This window comes from Mesoplodon densirostris, chromosome 1, assembly GCF_025265405.1.
Source record: "Mesoplodon densirostris isolate mMesDen1 chromosome 1, mMesDen1 primary haplotype, whole genome shotgun sequence".
NCBI classification, from domain to species: domain Eukaryota; kingdom Metazoa; phylum Chordata; class Mammalia; order Artiodactyla; family Ziphiidae; genus Mesoplodon; species Mesoplodon densirostris.
In genome coordinates, this window is record NC_082661.1 from 220,855,107 (window position 1) to 220,875,560 (window position 20,454).

Genomic DNA, 20,454 nt, shown 5'->3' on the forward strand with positions numbered 1-20,454 from the left:
TTGATTAGGATAAATAACAAACTCCCCACAGCTCTTTATGATTAATATGCAGTTACTGAGTTTCATAATCTCTTACGGTATCTGTCTTTCCCTCTGTCTATACATATACATATAAATAAAAGCAACTTATTAGCTACTTTAATTTAGGGTCACAGATTTTGAAAAACTTAATTTTAAGATGCATTTTAAAGCTGGTTTGGTGGTGCTGAATTCCCTTATCTTTTGCTTGTCTATAAAGCTTTTGATTTCTCCATCTAATACGAATGAGAGCGTTGCTGGGTGGAGTACACATTCCTGCACACTAACAACAGAAGATCAGAAAGAGAAATCAAGGAAACAATCCCATTTACCATCACATCAAAAAGAATAAAAATACTTAGGAATACCTAAGGAGGCAAAAGATCTGTACTCAGAAAACTGTAAGATACTGATGAGAGAGGGGGAAGATGGCGGAAGAGTAAGACGCGGAGATCACCCTCCTCCCCACAGACACATCAGAAATATATCTACACGTGGAACAACTCCTACAGAACACCTACTGAACACTGGCAGAAGACCTCAGACCTCCCAAAAGTCAAGAAACTCCCCACGTACCTGGGTAGGGCAAAAGAAAAAAGAATAAACAGAGACAAAAGGATAGGGACGGGACCTGCACCCGTGGGAGGGAGCCGTGAAGGAGGAAAGGTTTCCACACACTAGGAGTCCCTTCCTGGGCGGAGACTGTGGATGACGGAGGGGGGAGCTTTGGAGCCGTGGAGGAGAGCACAGCAACAGGGGTGCGGAGGGCAAAGCGGAGAGATTCCCGCACAGAGGATCGGTGCTGACCAGCACTCACCAGCCCGAGATGCTTGTCTGCTCACCCGCCGGGGGGGGGTGGGGCTGGGAGCTGAGGCTCGGGCTTCGGTCAGAGCGCAGGGAGAGGACTGGGGTTGGTGGCGTGAACACAGCCTGAAGGGGTGAAAAAGTCTGGAGCTGCCGAAGAGGCAAGAGACTTTTTCTTGCCTCTGTTTCCTGGTGCGCGAGGAGAGGGGATTAAGAGCACTTGCTTAAAGGAGCTCCAGAGACGGGTGCGAGCAGCGGCTAACAGCGCAGACCCCAGAGACAGGCATGGGATGCTAAGGCTGCTGCTGCCGCCACCAAGAAGCCTGTGAGCAAGCGCAGGTCACTATCCACACCTCCCCTCCTGGGAGCCTGTGCAGCCTGCCACTGCCAGGGTCCCGGGATCCAGGGACAACTTCCCCGAGAGAGCGCACGGCACGCCTCAGGCTGGTGCAACGTCACGCCGGCCTCTGCTGCTGCAGGCTCGCCCCACACTCCGTACCCCTCCCTCCCCCCGCCTGGGTGAGCCAGAGTCCCCGAAGCAGCTGCTCCTTTAACCCCGTCCTGTCTGAGCAAAGAATAGATGCCCTCCAGTGACCTACATGCAGAGGCGGGGCCAAATCTAAAGCTGAACCCCTGGAGCCGTGCGAACAAAGAAGAGAAACGGAAATCTCTCCCAGCAGCCTCAGGAGCAGCGGATTAAATCTCCACAATCAACTTGATGTATCCTGCATCTGTGGAATACCTGAATAGACAATGAATCATCCCAAATTGAGGAGGTGGACTTTAAGAGCAAGATTTATTATTTGTTCCACTTATCCTCTTTTTCTAAGTGTGAATGTGTATGCTTCTTTGTGAGAATTTGTCTGTATAACTTTGCTTTCACCATTTGTCCTAGGGTTCTATCCGTCCATTTTTTTTCTTTTTTACTTAAAAAACATTTTTTTTCTTAATAATTTTTTATTTTAATAACTTTATTTTATTTTATTCTCTTTCTTTCTTTCTACGTTTTCTCCCTTTTATTCTGAGCCGTGTGGATGAAAGGCTCTTGGTGCTGAAGCCAGGAGTCAGGGCTGTGCCTCTGATGTGGGAGAGCCAACTTCAGGACACTGTTCCACAAGGGACCACCCAGCTCCACATAATATCAAATGGCGAAAATCTCCAAGAGATCTCCATCTCAACACCAACACCCAGCTCCACTCAACGACAAGCAAGCTACAGTGCTGGACAACCTATGCCAAACAACTAGCAAGACAGGAACACAACCACACCCATTAGCAGAGAGGCTGCCTAAAATCATAATAAGTCCACAGACACCCCAAAACACACGACCAGACATGAACCTTCCTACCAGAAAGACAAGATCCAGCCTTATCCACCAGAACACAGGTAATAGTCCCCTCCACCAGGAAGCCTACACAAGACACTGAACCAACTTTAGCCACTGGGGACAGACACCAAAAACAACGGGAACTACGAACATGCAGCCTGCAAAAAGGAGACCCCAAACACAGTAAGATAAGCAAAATGAGAAGACAGAAAAACACACAGCAGATGAAGGAGCAAGATAAAATCCCACCAGACATAACAAATGAAGGGGAAATAGGCAGTTAACCTGAAAAAGAATTCAGAATAATGATAGTAAAGATGATCCAAAACCTTGGAAATAGAATAGAGAAAATGCAAGAAACATTTAACAAGGACCTAGAAGAACTAAAGATGAAACAAGCAATGATGAGCAACACAATAAATGAAATTAAAAATATCATAGACGGGATCAATAGCAGAATAACTGAGGCAGAAGAATGGATAAGTGACCTGGAAGATAAAGTAGTGGAAATAACTACTGCAGAGCAGAATAAAAAAAAAAAGAATGAAAAGAACTGAGGACAGTCTCAGAGACCTCTGAGACAACATTAAACGCACCAACATTAGAATTATAGAGTTTCCAGAAGAAGAAGAGAAAAAGAAAGGGACTGTGAAAATATTTGAAGAGATTATAGTTGAAAAATTCCCTAATATGGGAAAGGAAATAGTTAACCAAGTCCAGGAAGCACAGAGAGTCCCATACAGGAAAATCCAAGGAGAAACACGCCAAGACACATATTAATCAAACTGTCAAAAATTAAATACAAAGAAAACATATTAAAAGCAGCAAGGGAAAAATAACACACAAGGGAATCCCCATAAGGTTAACAGCTGATCCTTCAGCAGAAACTCTGCAAGCCAGAAGGGAGTGGCAAGACATATTTAAAGTGATGAAGGAGAAAAACCTACAACCAAGATTACTCTACCCAGCAAGGATCTCATTCAGATTTGATGGAGAAATTAAAACCTTTACAGACAAGCAAAGGCTGAGAAAGTTCAGCACCACCAAACCAGCTTTACAACAAATGCTAAAGGATCTTCTCTAGGCAAGAAACAAAAGAAAAGACCTATAATAACAAACACAAAAGAATTAAGAAAATGGGAATAGGAACATACATATCGATAATTACCTTAAATGTAAATGGATTAAATGCTCCCACCAAAAGACACAGACTGGCTGAATGGATACAAAAACAAGACCCATATATATGCTGTCTACAAGAGACCCACTTCAGACCTAGGGACACATACAGACTGAAAGTGAGGGGATGGAAAAAGATATTCCATGCAAATGGAAACCAAAAGAAAGCTGGAGTAGCAATTCTCATATCAGACAAAATAGACTTTAAAATAAAGATGATTAGAAGAGACAAAGAAGGACACTACATAATGATCAAGGGGTGGATCCAAGAAGAAGATATAACAATTGTAAATATTTATGCACCCAACATAGGAGCAGCTCAATACATAAGGCAAATGCTAACAGCCATAAAAGGGTATATCGACAGTAACACATACATAGTAGGGGACTTTAACAGCCCACTTTCACCAATGGACAGATCATCCAAAATGAAAATAAATAAGGAGACATAAGCTTTAAATTATACATTAAAGAAGATGGACTTCTTTCATATTTATAGGACATTCCATCCCCAAACAACAGAATACACATTTTTCGCAAGTGCTCATGGAACATTCTCCAGGATAGATCATATCTTGGGTCATAAATCAAGCCTCAGTAAGTTTAAGAAAATTGAAATTGTATCAAGTATCTTTTCTGACCACAATGCTATGAGACTAGATATCAATTATAGGAAAAGATCTGTAAAAAATACAAACACATGGAGGCTAAACAATACACTACTTAATAACGAAGTGATCACTGAAGAAATCAAAGAGGAAATCAAAAAATACCTAGAAACAAATGACAATGGAGACACGATGACCCAAAACCTATGAGATGCAGCAAAAGCAGTTCTAAGAGGGAAGTTTATAGCAATACAATCCTACCTTAAGAAACAGGAAACATCTCGAATAAACAACCTAACCTTTCACCTAAAGCAATTAGAGAAAGAACAACAGAAAAAACCCCAAAGTAAGCAGAAGGAAAGAAATCATAAAGATCAGATCAGAAATAAATGAAAAAGAAATGAAGGAAATGATAGCAAAGATCAATAAAACTAAAAGCTGGTTCTTTGAGAAGATAAACAAAATTGATAAACCATTAGCCAGACTCATCAAGAAAAAAAGGGAGAAGACTCAAATCAATAGAATTAGAAATGAAAAAGAAGAAGTAACTACTGACACTGCAGAAATGCAAAAGATCATGAGAGATTATTACAAGCAACTCTATGCCAGTAAAATGGACAACCTGGAAGAAATGGACAAATTCTTAGAAATGCACAACCTGCCAAGACTGAATCAGGAATAAATAGAAAATATGAACAGACCAATCACAAGCACTGAAATTGAAACTGTGATTAAAAATCTTCCAACAAACAAAAGCCCAGGACCAGGTGGCTTCACAGGTGAATTCTATCAAACATTTAGAGAAGAGCTAACACCTATCCTTCTCAAACTCTTCCAAAATATAGCAGAGGGAAGAACACTCCCAAACTCATTCTACGAGGCCACCATCACCCTGATACCAAAACCAGACAAAGATGTCACAAAGAAAGAAAACTACAGGTCAATATCACTGATGAACATAGATGCAAAAATGCTCAACAAAATACTAGCAAACAGAATCCAACAGCACATTAAAAGGATCATACACCATGATCAAGTGGGGTTTATTCCAGGAATGCAAGGATTCTTCAATATATGCAAATCAATCAATGTGATACACCATATTAAAAAACTGAAGGAAAAAACCATATTGTCATCTCAATAGATGCAGAGAAAGCTTTCAACAAGATTCAACACCCATTTATGATAAAAACCCTCCAGAAAGTAGGCAGAGGGAATTTACCTCAACATAATAGAGGCCATATATGACAAACCCACAGCCAACATTGTCCTCAATGAGGAAAAACTGAAAGCATTTCCACAAGATCAGGAACAAGACAAGGTTGCCCACTCACCACTCTTATTCAACATAGTTTTGGAAGTTTTAGCCACAGGAATCAGAGAAGAAAAGGAAATAGAAGGAATCCAAATCGGAAAAGAAGAAGTAAAGCTGTCACTGTTTGCAGCTGACATGATACTATACATAGAGAATCCTAAAGATGGTACCAGAAAACTACTAGAGCTAATCAATGAATTTGGTAAAGTAGCAGGATACAAAATTAATGCACAGAAATCTCTGGCATTCCTGTACACTAATGATGAAAAATCTGAAAGTGAAATCAAGAAAACACTCCCATTTACCATTGCAATAAAAAGAATAAAATATCTAGGAATAAACCTACCTAAGAAGACAAAAGACCTGTATGCAGAAAATTATAAGACACTGATGAAAGAAATTAAAGATGATACAAATAGATGGAGAGATATACCATGCTCCTGGATTGGAAGAATCAATATTGTGAAAATGACTCTACTACCCAAAGCAATCTACAGATTCAATGCAATCCCTATCAAACTACCACTGGCATTTTTCACAGAACTGGAACAAAACATTTCACAATTTGTATGGAAACACAAAAGACCCCGAATAGGCAAAGCAATCTTGAGAACGAAAAATGGAGCTGGAGGAATCAGGCTTCCCGACTTCAGACTATAGTACAAAGCTACAGTAATCAAGACAGTATGGTACTGGCACAAAAACAGAAATATAGATCAATGGAACAGGATAGAAAGCCCAGAGATAAACCCACGCACATATGGTCACCTTATCTTTGATAAAGGAGGCAGGAATGTACAGTGGAGAAAGGACAGCCTCTTCAATAAGTGGTGCTGGGAAAACTGGACAGGTACATGTTAAAGTATGAGATTAGATCACTCCCTAACACCATACACAAAAATAAGCTCAAAATGGATTAAAGACCTAAATGTAAGGCCAGAAACTATTAAACTCTTAGAGGAAAACATAGGCAGAACATTCTATGACATAAATCACAGCAAGATTCTTTTTGACCCACCTCCTAGAGAAATGGAAATAAAAACAAAAATAAACAAATGGGACCTAATGAAACTTCAGAGCTTTTGCACAGCAAAGGAAACCATAAATAAGACCAAAAGACAACCCTCAGAATGGGAGAATATTTGCAAATGAAGCAACTGACAAAGAATTAATCTCCAAAATTTACAAGCAGCTCAATAACAAAAAACAATCCAATCCAAAAATGGGCAGAAGACCTAAATAGACATTTCTCCAAAGAAGATATACAGACTGCCAACAAACACATGAAAGAATGCTCAACATCATTAATCATTAGAGAAATGCAAATCAAAACTACAATGAGATATCATCTCACACCAGTCAGAATGGCCATCATCAAAAAATCTAGAAACAATCAATGCTGGAGAGGGTGTGGGGAAAAGGGAACACTCTTGCACTGCTGGTGGGAATGTGAATTGGTACAGCCACTATGGAGAACAGTATGGAGATTCCTTAAAAAACTACAAATAGAACTACCATATGACCCAGCAATCCCACTACTGGGCATATACCCTGAGAAAACCATAACTCAAAAAGAGTCATGTAGCAGAATGTTCATTGCAGGTCTATTTTCAATAGATATTGTAAATATTTACAATATCTCCTGCATAGCACAGGGAGATCAGCTCGGTGCTTTGTGACCACCTAGAGGGACGGGATAGGGAGGGCGGGAGGGAGGGAGACACAAGAGGGAAGAGATATGGGAACATATGTATAACTGAATCACTTTGTTATAAAGCAGAAACTAACACATCATTGTAAGGCAATTATACTCCAATAAAGATGTAAAAAAAAAAGATACTGATGAAAGAAATCAAATATATGGAGAGAGATCTAAGATATTCCATGTTCTTGGATTGGAAGAGTTAATATTGTGTAAATTACTATACTACCTAAAGCAATCAACAGATTCAATGCAATCGTATCAAATTACCAATGGCATTTTTCACAGAATTAGAAGAAAAAATATTTAAATTTGTACGGAAACACAAAAGACTGAGTAGCCAAAGCAATCTTGAGAAAGAAAAACGCACCTGGAGGAATCAGGCTCCCTGACTTCAGACTATACTACAAAGCTACAGTCATGAAAACAGTATGGTTCTACCACAAAAACAGAAATATAGATCAATGGAAAAGAATAGGAAGTCCAGAGATAAACCATGCACCTATGGTTACCTAAAGGAGGCAAGAATATACAATGGAGAAAAGACAGTCTTTTTAATAAGTTGTGCTGAGAAAACTGGATAGCTACATGTAAAACAATGAAATTAGAACACGCCCTAACACCATACACAAAAATAAACAAAATGGATTAAAGACCTAAATGTAAGGCTGGAAACTATAAAACTCTTAGAGTAAAACATAGGAAGAACACTCTTTGACATAAATCACAGCAAGATCTTTTTCAACCCACCTCCTAGAGTAACAAACATAAAACGAAAAATCAAACAAACTGTTGTTTTTCTTTTTTTTTTTTGGCCATGCACGTGGGATCTTAGTTCCCCAATCAGGGATCAAACCCACGCCCCCCTGCATTGGAAGTGTGGAGTCTAATCACTGGACCACCAGGGACATCCGAATGGGACCTTTTTAAGTTTAATTAAGCTTAAAGTTTAATTAAAACTTAACCTTTTAAGTTTAATTAAACTTCAAAGCTTTTGCACAGCAAAGGAAACCATAAACAAAACAAAAAGACAACCCTCAGAACGGGAGAAAATATTTGCAAATGAAGCAACTGACAAGGGATTAATCCCTAATATATACAAACAGCTCATGCAGCTCAATATCAGAAAAACAAACAACCCAATCAAAAAATTGGAAGAAGACCTAAATAGACATTTCTCCAAAGAGATACAGATGACTAAAAAGCATGTGAAGAGATGCTCAACATCACTAATTATTAGAGGAATTCAAGTCAAAAGTATACTGAGGTATCACCTTACACCAGTCAGAATGGCCATCATTTAAAAATCTACAAACAATACATCCTGGAGAGGATGTGGAGAAAAGGGAATCCTCCTGCACTGTTGGTGGGAATGTAAACTGGTATAGCCACTATGGAGAACAGTATGGAGGTTCCTTAAAAAACTAAAAATAGAGCTATCATATGATCCAGCAATCCCATTCCTGGGCATATATCTGGAGAAAACCATAATTCAAAAAGATACATGCACCCCAATGTTCATTGCAGCACTACTTACAATAGCCAGGACATGGAAGCAAGCTAAATGTCCACTGACAGAGGAATGAATAAAGAAAATGTGGTACATATATACAATAAAATAATACTGAGCCATAAAAAAGAATAAAATAATGCCATTTGCAGCAACATGGATGCACCTAGAGTTTGTCATACTGAGTGAAGTAAGTCACACAGAGAAAGATAAATATCATATGATATCGCTTATATGTGGAATCTAAAAAAAGGGTACAAATGAACTTATCTACAAAACACAAATAGAGTTACAGATGTAGAAAACAAACTTATGGTTACCAGAGGGTAAGGTGGGGGAGGGATAAATTGGAAGACTCAGACTGACATATACACACTACTATACATAAAATAGATAACTAATAAAGATGAACTGTATAGCACAGAGAGCTCTAGTCAATACTGTGTAATGGCTTATATGGGAAAGGAATCTGAAAAAGAGTGGATGTATGTATATGTATAACTGATGTACTTTGCTGTACTCCCAAAACTAACACAACGTTATAAATCAACTATACTCCAACAAATTTTTTTTTTTAAAAAGATGCATTTTAGAGGGCTCCAATCAAGATTGCAGAATAGAAGGACATAGAGCTCATCTCCTCCCACAAATACATCAAAAATACGTCTACATGTGGAACAATTCTCACAGAATACCTGCTGAACACCGGCAGGTCTCAGACACCTAAAACTGCAGGAAAGATCTCCATGTAACTGGGTAGGATGAAAGAAAAAAAAGGAATCGGGACAAGACTTGAGCCCCTGGGTGGGAACAGTGAAAGAGGAAAGGTTCCTGCACCCTGGGAAGCCCCTTCACTGGCAGGGAGATCAACCGGGACAGAAAGGGAGCTTCAGAGGCTTGGAGGAGAGTGCAGCAGCTGGTCTGCAGCAGGCAGAACAGACGGAGACCTGCACAAATGGTCCCTGCCACCACCCTGCACTCCCCCGTCTGAGATCTGCTTTTGTTTTTGTGTACGGTGGCTGGGTGCTAAAGCTCGGGCTTCAGAGGACAGACCCAGGGAGAGGACTGGGGTTGGCTGCACGGAGGCAGCCTGAAGGGGCTGGACTGTGGCCCGGGCCTGCCACAGAAGTGAAGCACCATTGTTAAGGGGTGCACAAAGGGAAGGGCAGGGCCCGCCATAGCAGCCTCACTCTTGGCGCACTCACAGCAGGTGTGCTGCTGCCACTGAAACCCCACTGTTAAGCGGCAGTGCCTGCCAACGCTGCTTCTTTCTCAGTGCTGCCTCTACGAGCTCTGGGAGCATGCAAGTGCCAGCGAGTTGCCCACACACAGAGGCGGGGCTGAAATCAGAGCTGATCCCCAGGGGCCGTGTGACTTAGGAAGCAGGGCTGATATCTGAGTCCTCTCCCTGTGGCTGTCCGATCTGTGGGTTTAGGCCACTGCTGCCAGCTTTGTAAACTCAGTTCCTGCGGAACATCCAAGTGGGCTACAGGTGCTCCCTTGGCTGGGGCGGGTCTGGCCTTAGCAGCTCTGGGCTTTGTGGGTGTGTGCATATGGAGTTGGGCCGGGGTCTGGGCTCCATCCATAGCTCCCACGGCAGGTTCAGGTGTGCAACTACTGCGGTCCTGGTACCTGACTTCAATGGATCTGCACCAGCAGATCTGCGCTGGTGGCTTTGTGAACCCAGCACCTGAGGAACAACGGGGCCAACGGCCTGCATTCCCATGGTTGAGGTGAGGCTGAGGGCAGTGCCAACAACAGTGTACTTTGTGAGCCTGAACAACGGGTGACAGATGACACAACAGAGCACACTTCTCAGCGGACAGCTCTGGCAGAGGAATACTCAGTGGCTCCTCTCCCAGTGGGAGTGCTCCAATACTGCTTACCTCACACTACAGCTCAGAAATGGATCTGGGGGCTTCTACTCCAACAACTGGGGAACAGGCCTTGCCTCCAATAGGGCTGTGAGAACCACAGAGCAAAGAGGAGGCCCTGCTCAATATTCAGTGCAGGCTCTGGCCACCACAACCCCAGTCACACCCCCTATCGAGGAGACAATAGCAGGCATCCATAGAAAAAACAGCTCGCTCACCAAAAATATTAAACCCATGCAGGCTACACAGGGACATTCCCACATAAAAATATCTCCAACTATTTAGGAAATAATTGTTTCTCCTAAACTCATAGAGTAAGAGAACTATAAGTAAAATGAAGAAAACAGAGGAGCCACTCCCGATGAAAAGATCAAGAGATTGCCAGTCAAAGACAATGAAACAGACTCCTTCAGTCTAACAGACATCAAGTTCAAAAAGGAGATAATGAAAATACTGAAGTAAGAAAGGCTATTGAGAGAAATGCAGATTACCAGGAAAAGGAACTAGAAAATATAAACAGGAGACAAGAAAAATTAGAAAATTCATTTGCTGAGACAAAAGCTGAGCTAAAGTCAACAAACAGCAAATTGAATAATGCAGAACAAATAAGCGATATGGAAGACAGACTAATGGAAATCACGCAATCAGAACAGCAAACAGGGGCTTCCCTGGTGGCGCAGTGGTTGAGAATCTGCCTGCTAATGCAGGGGACGCAGGTTCGAGCCCTGGTCTGGGAGGATCCCATATGCCGTGGAGCAGCTGGGCCCGTGAGCCACAACTACTGAGCCTGCGCATCTGGAGCCTGTGCTCCGCAACAAGAAAGGCCGCGATAGTGAGAGGCCCCGCGCACTGCAATGAAGAGTGGCCCCTGCTTGCCACAACTAGAGAAAGCCCTCGCACAGAAACGAAGACCCAACACAGCAAAAATAAATAAATAAAAAATAAGGAATGATATTAAAAAAAAAGAACAGCAAACAGAAAGCCAAGTGAAAAAAATTAAAGCAATATAAGATATATGGGGTAATATAAAGCATGCCAATCTAAAAAGCTATTTATGACAAACCCACAGCCATATAATACTCACTGGTGAAAAGCTGAAAGCCTTCCTGCTATAAACTGGAAGAAGACAAGGATGCCCACTCTCATCACTTCTATTCAACATAGTATTGGAAATCCTAGCTACAGCAATCAGACAAAAAAAATAAAAGGTAGGGCCTCCCTGGTGGCGCAGTGGTTGAGAGTCCGCCTGCCGATGCAGGGGACACGGGTTCGTGCCCCGATCCCGGAGGATCCCACATGCCGCGGAGCGGCTGGGCCCGCGAGCCATGGCCGCGGGGCCTGTGTGTCCGGAGCCTGTGCTCCGCAACGGGAGAGGCCACAGCAGTGAGAGGCCCGCGTACAGCAAAAAAAAAAATAAAAAAAAATAAAATAAAATAAAAAAAATAAAAGGTATCCAAATTGGAAAGGAAGAGGTAAAATTGTCATTATATTCAGATGACATGATACTATATACAGAAAACCCTAAAGACTCCACACAAAAACTACTAGAACTGATAAATGAATTCAGCAAGGTAGCAGGATAAAGATTAACATACAGAAATCAGTTGCATTTCTTTACACTAACCATAAATTTCAGAAAGGGAATGTAAAAAAAGGATCCCTTTTAAAACTGCATCCAAAAAAAAAATACTTAGGAATAAACCTGACCAAGGAAGTAAAAAACTTATATGCTGAGAACTATAAAACATCAATAAAGGAAACTGAGGAAACTGAAGATGATTCAAAGAAATGGAAAGATATCCCATGCTCTTGGCTTGGAAGAATTAATATTGTTAAAATGGCTATACTACCCAAAGCAATCTACAGACTTAATACGATCCCTATCAAATCACCCATGGTATTTTTCACAGAACTAGAACAAATAATCCTAAAATTTATATGGAACCATAAAAGATCCAGAATTTGCAAAGCAATCCTGAGGAAAAGAACAAAACTGGAAGCATAACCCTCCCAAGACTTCAGACAATACTACAAAACTACAGTAATCAAAACAGTGCGGCACAAAAACAGACATATGGGTCACTGGAACAGAACAGAGAGCCCAGAAATGAACCCACGCACCTATGGTCAATTAATCTTCAACAAAGGAGGCAAAAATAAACAATGGGAAAACAAAGTCTTTTCACCAAGTGATGTTGGGAAAGTTGTACAGTTGTACAGATTGCGTGATTTCCATTAGTCTGTCTTCCATATCGCTTATTTGTTCTGCAGTCCCATTCCTGGGCATATATCCAGAGAAAACTATAATTCAAAACAAAACATGCACCCCTATGTTCAGAGCAGCACTATTTACAACAGCCAAGACATGGAAGCAACCTAAATGTCCATCAACAGGTGAACAGATAAAGAAGATGTGATATATTTATACAATGGAATACTACTTAGCCATAAAAAAGAATGAAATAATGCCATTTGCAGCAACATGGATGGATTTAGAGATTATCATACTAAGTGAAGTGAGTCAGAGAGAGAAAGACAAATACTGTATGATGTCACTTACATGTAGAATCTAAAAATATGACATAAATGAACTTATCCACAAAACAGAAACAGACTCACAGACACAGAGAACAGACTTGTGGTTGCCAAAGGGGAGGAGGGGTGGGGGAGAGATGGATTGGGAGTCTGGGATTAGCAGATGCAAACTATTATACATAGAATGGATAACAACAAGGTTCTACTGTATAGCACAGGGAATAATATTCAATATCCTGTAATAAACCATAATGGAAAAGAATATGTATAAACGTATAACTGAGTCACTTTACTGCCCAGCAGAAACTAAGACAGCACTGTAAATCAACTATACTTCAATAAAATAAATTTTAAACACACACAAAAAAAGAACAAAATAGCCAAGAGGTGGAAGCAACACAAATGTCGATCGACACCAGATGAATGAAGAAACAAAACGTGGTCTATACATACACTAGAACATTATTCTGCCTTAAAACATAAGGGAATTCTGACACACACTACAATGTGGGTGAACCTTGAAGACATAATGCTCAGTGAAATAAACCAGTCACAAAAGGACAAATACTGTAGGATTCCACTTACATAAGGTACACAGAGTAGTCAAATTCATAGAGACAGAAAGTAGAATGGTGGTGCCAAGGGCTGAGGGAGGGGGAATGGAAATGGTTGTTCATTCAGTGGGGATAGAATTTTAGTTTTTCAAGATGAAAAGACTTCTGGAGACTGGCTGCACAACAACATGAACGTAATTAGCACTACTGAACTGTCCACTTAAAAATGGTTAAGATGGTAAATTTTACATGTATTTTACCACAATTAAAAGAAAAAAAAGATGCATTTTAGTACATAAAGTTATATCAAAGTCATATTACATATTAAAGCAAAAATTATTCAGCCTAGTTCAGTTACAGGATTTTTCTGACAATGATTCATGATACCTTTAATACCATCAAGCTATCAAAACTGCAGTCAATGATAAGGCGGAGTGGGCTGTAAACAACATCTCTTCGAATACGTTTTCTGTCACTTCCTTCTGAGTTTGATTCCAGTTGACACTGCCGCTCTAATTGCTTTCTCTTGCGTTTTTCCTTCCGCTTTTGTCTAAAATTAGTAATTGAAAATAACTTTTCATTATTTGTATATTCATACATTTACAATACTTTTCTAAATAGACAAAGAAACAATTACTTTTTAAAATTAGCAGACTAAACCATAACAAAATTGCCACTTCCATGGATCAAAAATTGTCAGATATCAGCAATTTTATATAATCTATCTAAAAGCTTTACATAATAAATGAGTTTGCAAAAACAGTACAGTACTTTTTACACAAATTCGAACTATACTAATAATTTTATTTACTATTGTTAGCACGTTAGACGTACTTACAAAACTTTTAAAATACTGAGTTTGAGAGTTATGATAAATTTTACTTTTATCATTCTTCTCCTACATGATTTTTGAGTTACATTTATAACCATATAAAAAAAGTAAAATTTTTATTCAACATAGTTTTGGAAGTCCAAGCCACAGCAGGCAGAAAGAAAAAGAAATAAATAAAAGGAATCCAAATTGGAAAAGAACAAGTAAAACTGTCACTCTTTGCAGATGACGTAATTCTGTATATATAGAAAATCCTAAAGTGCTACCAGAAAACTACTAGAGCTCAACAATGAATTCAGTAAAGTTGCAGGATACAAAATTAATACACAGAAATCTGTTGCATTTCTATACACTAAGAATGAAATATCAGAAAGAGAAATTAAGGAAACAATCCCATTTACCATCTCATCAAAAAGCATAAAATACCTAGGAATAAACCTACCTAAGGAGGCAAAAGACCTGTACTCTGAAAACTCTAAGACATTGATGAAAGAAACTGAAGATGACACAAACAGATGCAAAGATACCTCATTCTTGGATTGGAAGAATCAATATTGTTAAAATGACTATACTACCCAAGCAATCTACAGGCTCAGTGCAATCCTTACCAAATTATCAATGGCATTTTTCACAGAACTAGAAAAAAATTATTTTAATTTGTATGGAAACACAAAAGACCCTGAATAGCCAAAATAATATTGAGAAAAAAGAATGAAGCTGGAGGAATCATCCTCCCTGACTTCAGACTATACTACAAAACTACAGTCATGAAAACAGTATGGTACTGGCACAAAAACAAAAATATAGATTAATGGAGCAGGATAGAAAGTCCAGAGATAAACCCATGCACCTATGGTCACCTAATCTATGACAAACATGGCAAGAATATACAATGGAGGGCTTCCCTGGTGGCGCAGTGGTTGAGAGTCCGCCTGCTGATGCAGGAGACATGGGTTCGTGCCCCGGTCTGGGAAGATCCCATATGCCACGGAGCAACTGGGCCCATGAGCCATGGCTGCTGAGCCTGCGCATCCGGATCCTGTGCTCTGCAACGGGAGAGGCCACAACAGTGAGAGCCCCACATACCGCAAAAAAAAAAAAAAAAAAAAGAATATCCAATGGAGAAAAGATGGTCTCTTCAATAAGTGGTGCTGGGAAAACTGGACAGCTACATAGAAAAGAATGAAATTAGAACATTCTCTAACAGCATATACAAAAATAAATTCAAAATGGATTAAATAACTAAATGTAAGACCAGATACTATAAAACTCCCAGAGGAAAATATAGGCAAAACACTCTTTGATATAAATAGAAGGAATATTTTTTTGGATCCATCTCCTCAAGTAATGGAAATAAAAACAAAAATAAACAAATGTGACCTAACTTTTGCACAGCAAAGGAAACCATCAACAAAATAAAAAGACAACTTATGGAGTGGGAGAAAATATTTTCAAACGATGCAACTGACAAGGGATTAATTTCCAAAATAAACAAAAAGCTCATACAACTTAATATCAAAAAAACCAAACAACCCAATCAAAAAATGGACAGAAGACCTAAATAGACACTTCTCCAAAGAAGACACACAGATGGCCAAGAGGCACAGGAAAAGAAGCTCAGTACCACCAATTATTAGAGAAATGCAAATCAAAACCACAATGAGGTATCACCCTACACCAGTTAGAATGGCCATCATTAAGAAGTCTACAAAAACAAAAAAAGCTGGAGAGGGTGTGGAGAAAAGGAAACTCTCTTACACTGTTGGTGGGAATGTAAATTGGTGCAGCTACTATGGAAAACAGTATGGAGGTTCCTTAAAAAACTAAAAACAGAGTTACCATATGGTCCAGCGATCCCATTCCTGGGCACATATCCGGAGGAAACTCTAATTCGAAAAGAGACATGCACCTCAATGTTCATAGCAGCACTATTTACAATAGCCAAGACACAGAAGCAACCTAAATGTTCATCGACAGATGAATGGATAAAGAAGATGTGATATATATATACAATGGAATATTACTCAGCTATAAACAAGAATGAAATATTGCCATTTGCAGCAACATGGATGGACCTAGAGATTATGATATTAAGTGAAGTGAGTCAGAGAAAGGCAAATATCTTATGATATTAGTTATATGTGGAATCTAAAAAAATGATATAAGTGAACTTATTTACAAAACAGAAGTAGACTCAGAGACATAGAAAACAAACTTATAGTTATGAGAGTGGATAGCAGGGGAGTGGGGAGATAAATTAGGAATTTGGGATTAACATATACATACTACTTATGTATAAAATAAACAAGGACCTACTGTATAGCGTAGGGAACTATATTCTATGTCTTGTAATAACCTATAATGGAAAAGAATCTGAAAAAGAATATATATACATGTATATACTTATACATGTATATATATAACTGAATCACTTTGCTGTATACCTGAAGCTAACACAACATTGTAAATTACTATACCTCAATAAAATAAAATGGTTTTTTAAAAACTATTCCCATTTAAAAGTAAAATTGTTTGTAAAAAAAAGTCATATTTTTTTCTCTCATCTGCATCAACAATATTTTCTTCTAGTAAATTTTGTCTTTATACGGTGACAACTTCAGCCTAACTGCTCTCACCAAAACTTGCAATAGTTCTTCTAGCAAAATCAATGTTAGGCCCAAATTTGATCTTTCTGAGTTGGTTATTTTTGTTCCATATCTAGGACATGGATGCTAACTATATCCCTTTTGTAAATCAGTTATTTTAGAAATTGTGCTGCTACTCACAATAGGTTCTGGGTGAGAAAAGTGTACAGTGTAAATTCATCAACACTGCTAAAAAAATAAAACACATAGAGTTTTAGTAGCCAACTGACAATGTTAGCTAACAATATGTAGAGCCCGAATTTTAATTAACACAATTATTTTTAATATGTCAAAGGGCTACTGCAAGGTCCAACATTCCATTAGGGGTATACTGGAATATACCCCTGTGAACAGGGGTAGAATACATGCATTTTGATACATACTTGCGGAGTTCTCTTTGTTCTTCCCATTGTTTCTGTTTCATTAGCTTCTTCATTTGCCGTTTAGATATTGGTTCAAACCCTTCGCCTAATCCTGGTTTCTGATTCTCCTCTTGGTCTTCATTTAAGTCTTGCTTTCTTTCAACATTAGAAGTCTCACTAAATGCTGGCAATATTTCAGATGACATTATTTGATGCCTCTGAAAAATTGAAAAGCAACTTTGACATGAACAGATGACTTACAAACACAAAAAAAAAGTAAAAAAAAAAAAGACTGAAGGCTGTGATTAAAATTAAACCATATTAGTAATGAATAAAAATGCAAATCTGGGCAATTAATTGTCATTTACTGGCAAAGATCATTTGATGAAATGGGATATTTTCATACAGTACTGGTGGCCATGGCACAATTTTTCCAGAAAATTACTCAGACCTATAATGTTTGAAGAGCTTCAAAATGGTGGTGATACTCTTTCACATAGTAATTTATATCCTTAGAATAAATTCCTGTAAATTAATTAGAAATACACACAAAGTTAATGCAAAAGGATATATGTACTGTTGTTATTTTTAACAATAAAAAATTAGAAACTACTTGAATGTCAGCAAATGGGGACTAAATATAAATTAAAGTTCATTGATAACACTGGCTTGGAATACTAAACAGCCAAGAAAAATCATGTTTCCCAAAATTATTTAATGATAAAGGGAAATGGTTATGTTAAATAAGAAAATCAAAGCAAAAAACAATACATAATGTCCAATTTTGTTTTAAAAAAATATATACACACGTTTTAATTCTGACCCACCCATGGCTTTCTGCATTTTTAAATTTTATATAATGAAAATATAGTTTTATAAAAAATATACTATTTTTTAAGAGATGGAAGACACCTTTTTGTACTTGTCTTTAATGCTGTCCATACAAGAAAAATATTACTTTCACTATCTGGGCGTACCCTCAACAATTGGGTTTTGACAACAGACATGCTATATATTTCTATCTTTTGGCCAGTGCAGAGAACAACTTTGGTTGCCCCCACCCCAATATATTTCATTGTAAATATGTAACTGTCAATTTTCCACTTACGTCACAGCTGAAAAACAAAATACGTAAGTTGACTCTGTAATCAGCTGTGGAATACTTAGGGCCAACTCAAACATCTTTATTTGGATTTAAACACCCACATCTTCATATCCATTGCCTAGAACTGAACTTGCTTTCAGATTATGGAAAGGGCTAGAAATATGAGATATCTTTTCTCTTTAATTGATTCTTAACATCAAAGCTTAAGAATGTATGTTATTTATCCCTATCAAAGACTAAGCATGAAGCTTGCAAATGTTCTATTGGCCTTATAGAAAAATATATGATTCTTCCCTCTTACAGAGATAGCTAACAAGTCTGTGCAGAGAAGCTAACATCTAAAAGAAAAAAGAACAATCCCCACAATTCAGATAATGGAAGGAAAAAACCTTTGCAGAACATAATTTGAGCAGTGGTTTTATTATATGGTTCTTGCTTTCTTTAAAAGTGCAATGATATAACAGGACATATGGGGATAACCAAAGCAAACTTAGAAAGTTTACTGAATTTTGACTGAAAGACAAGAAATTCTAAGATGCATGCTTTAGGTGCTGAAGCAAAAGCCCTGGCATTTTACTAGGTCACAAAATTACTAAGAGGGGAAAAAAATCATTTAGTAATACAAGTAAGAATTCACAAGTTTTCCTTATGCCACCAACCAAACAGTTCTCCTTAGGGAGAACATCTCCTAGAAATGACAACTCAACTTTGACTCTACATTGGAAACTCCATTGGGTAAGGGATAAGTCTGATTTTGCCCAACATTATATTGTCAATACTAATACAGTGCTTGGCACTTCGTAGATGCTTATTATACATTGGTAGAATAAACAAATGAGTGAATATGATATTACAAAGGACTTTTTAAAGTAATGAAAATAGAGCAAACATTAATTCTTATTATGCTTAATAAAAATGTATTATCTAATTTACTCTTCATAAAAACCCTATGAAGTAGATAGTATATACCTACTTTGCAAAGGAAGAGGTACAAAGGTTAAATAACGTGCCCAAAGTTAGAAAGCTATTAAATAATTCCTAAGAAACAAGGCACCTAGAGCAAATGTCACACAAAGTAGGTCCTCAAAATACTTGAATGAATAGACAAATGAAGTGATGGAGCTAAGATTCCAACCCACATCAAACTCTACCACCTCCCAGAAATCCAAAGTCTTATTTAGAAAATGAGGGTTTCCAAAGAATGTTAAAGAGCTGTGTTGCTTTAACCCTGCTGTTGGAGGGCTCTGAAAAGACCCGTGGCACTGAAACATAAGGAGAAAAAAATAGCTCCAGTTCTATTCTTATGCCTCTGTACCAAAAAAATTGGGACAGACTTCCTAGAGATCATTGCCAAAAGTTCATGTTTTGATGCACCCTGCCTCCCAATCTTGAAATACATGACATCAGTAGATAAAATATAAAAAGGGGAAACAAAAAAGGTACAGCCTCTCTCAAAATCCAGGTTAAGAACTGGGTCTTCTGTGTAAAGGCAGCTAGTTTTCCTAGCTTTAAAGTAAAGAGAAGAAGAATAATACAAGACTGAGGGTGGGAGAAAGATGGGAGACAGTTTAAGATGAACCCTTAAACTAGTGTTAGGGGTGGGGCTCCTCTTTCCATTAAAAAAGCCTGAAAACAGGTAAAATTATAGACTATAGCTTATACAAAACTGACTACTTGGGGGAAATCTGAAGGAAACAGACACAGCCTCTTGGCTACAACCTGGGTCCAGCATGAGGTGACATATGAACTTATATTATTACATGATTAGAATTCTGAACCACATATATAAGCTCTGCTGTGGGCTGAAGCACTGAAAAGGGTCATGGGTGGGAGAAACCACAAAATCAGTAGTTTGGAGAGGGAAGCTATAATTCCATTCAAGATGAGTCTGCAAAGCAAAATTACAAAAAGACAGAAATGATGAAAAAAAAACCCCAGCTAAATCAACAAGAAGGAGATAAATTCACTCTATAAAAATTGAATAGAGCAATGTGAAAATGACTTTAAAATAAGTTTGGTTGAAATCTTTCAGAGCTCATGAAGAGTAATAACCATAAAAACAAAACAGGTAATTGGGACACAAA

General features: G+C 38.5%; 1 protein-coding gene across 9 annotated transcripts in view; it reads right to left on the reverse strand.

Moving 5' to 3' along the window:
* Positions 1–20,454, reverse strand: part of TRMT10A (tRNA methyltransferase 10A) — a 36,621-nt gene that overhangs the window by 13,625 nt on the left and 2,542 nt on the right. For 5 of the 9 annotated variants that reach the window (XM_060115354.1, XM_060115402.1, XM_060115361.1 and 2 more), the window contains exons 2-3: positions 17,287–17,483; positions 13,814–13,976 (exon numbers count right to left, since the gene is read on the reverse strand). In XM_060115354.1, coding sequence (XP_059971337.1) covers positions 13,814–13,976; positions 17,287–17,471 — 348 coding nt within the window. In that variant the 5' untranslated portion in view covers positions 17,472–17,483. Of the gene's footprint in view, positions 1–13,813; positions 13,977–17,286; positions 17,484–17,633; positions 17,654–17,716; positions 17,791–20,454 lie in introns of those variants that run through there. The other 4 variants (XM_060115379.1, XM_060115398.1, XM_060115394.1 and 1 more) reach the window with 2 other exon arrangements.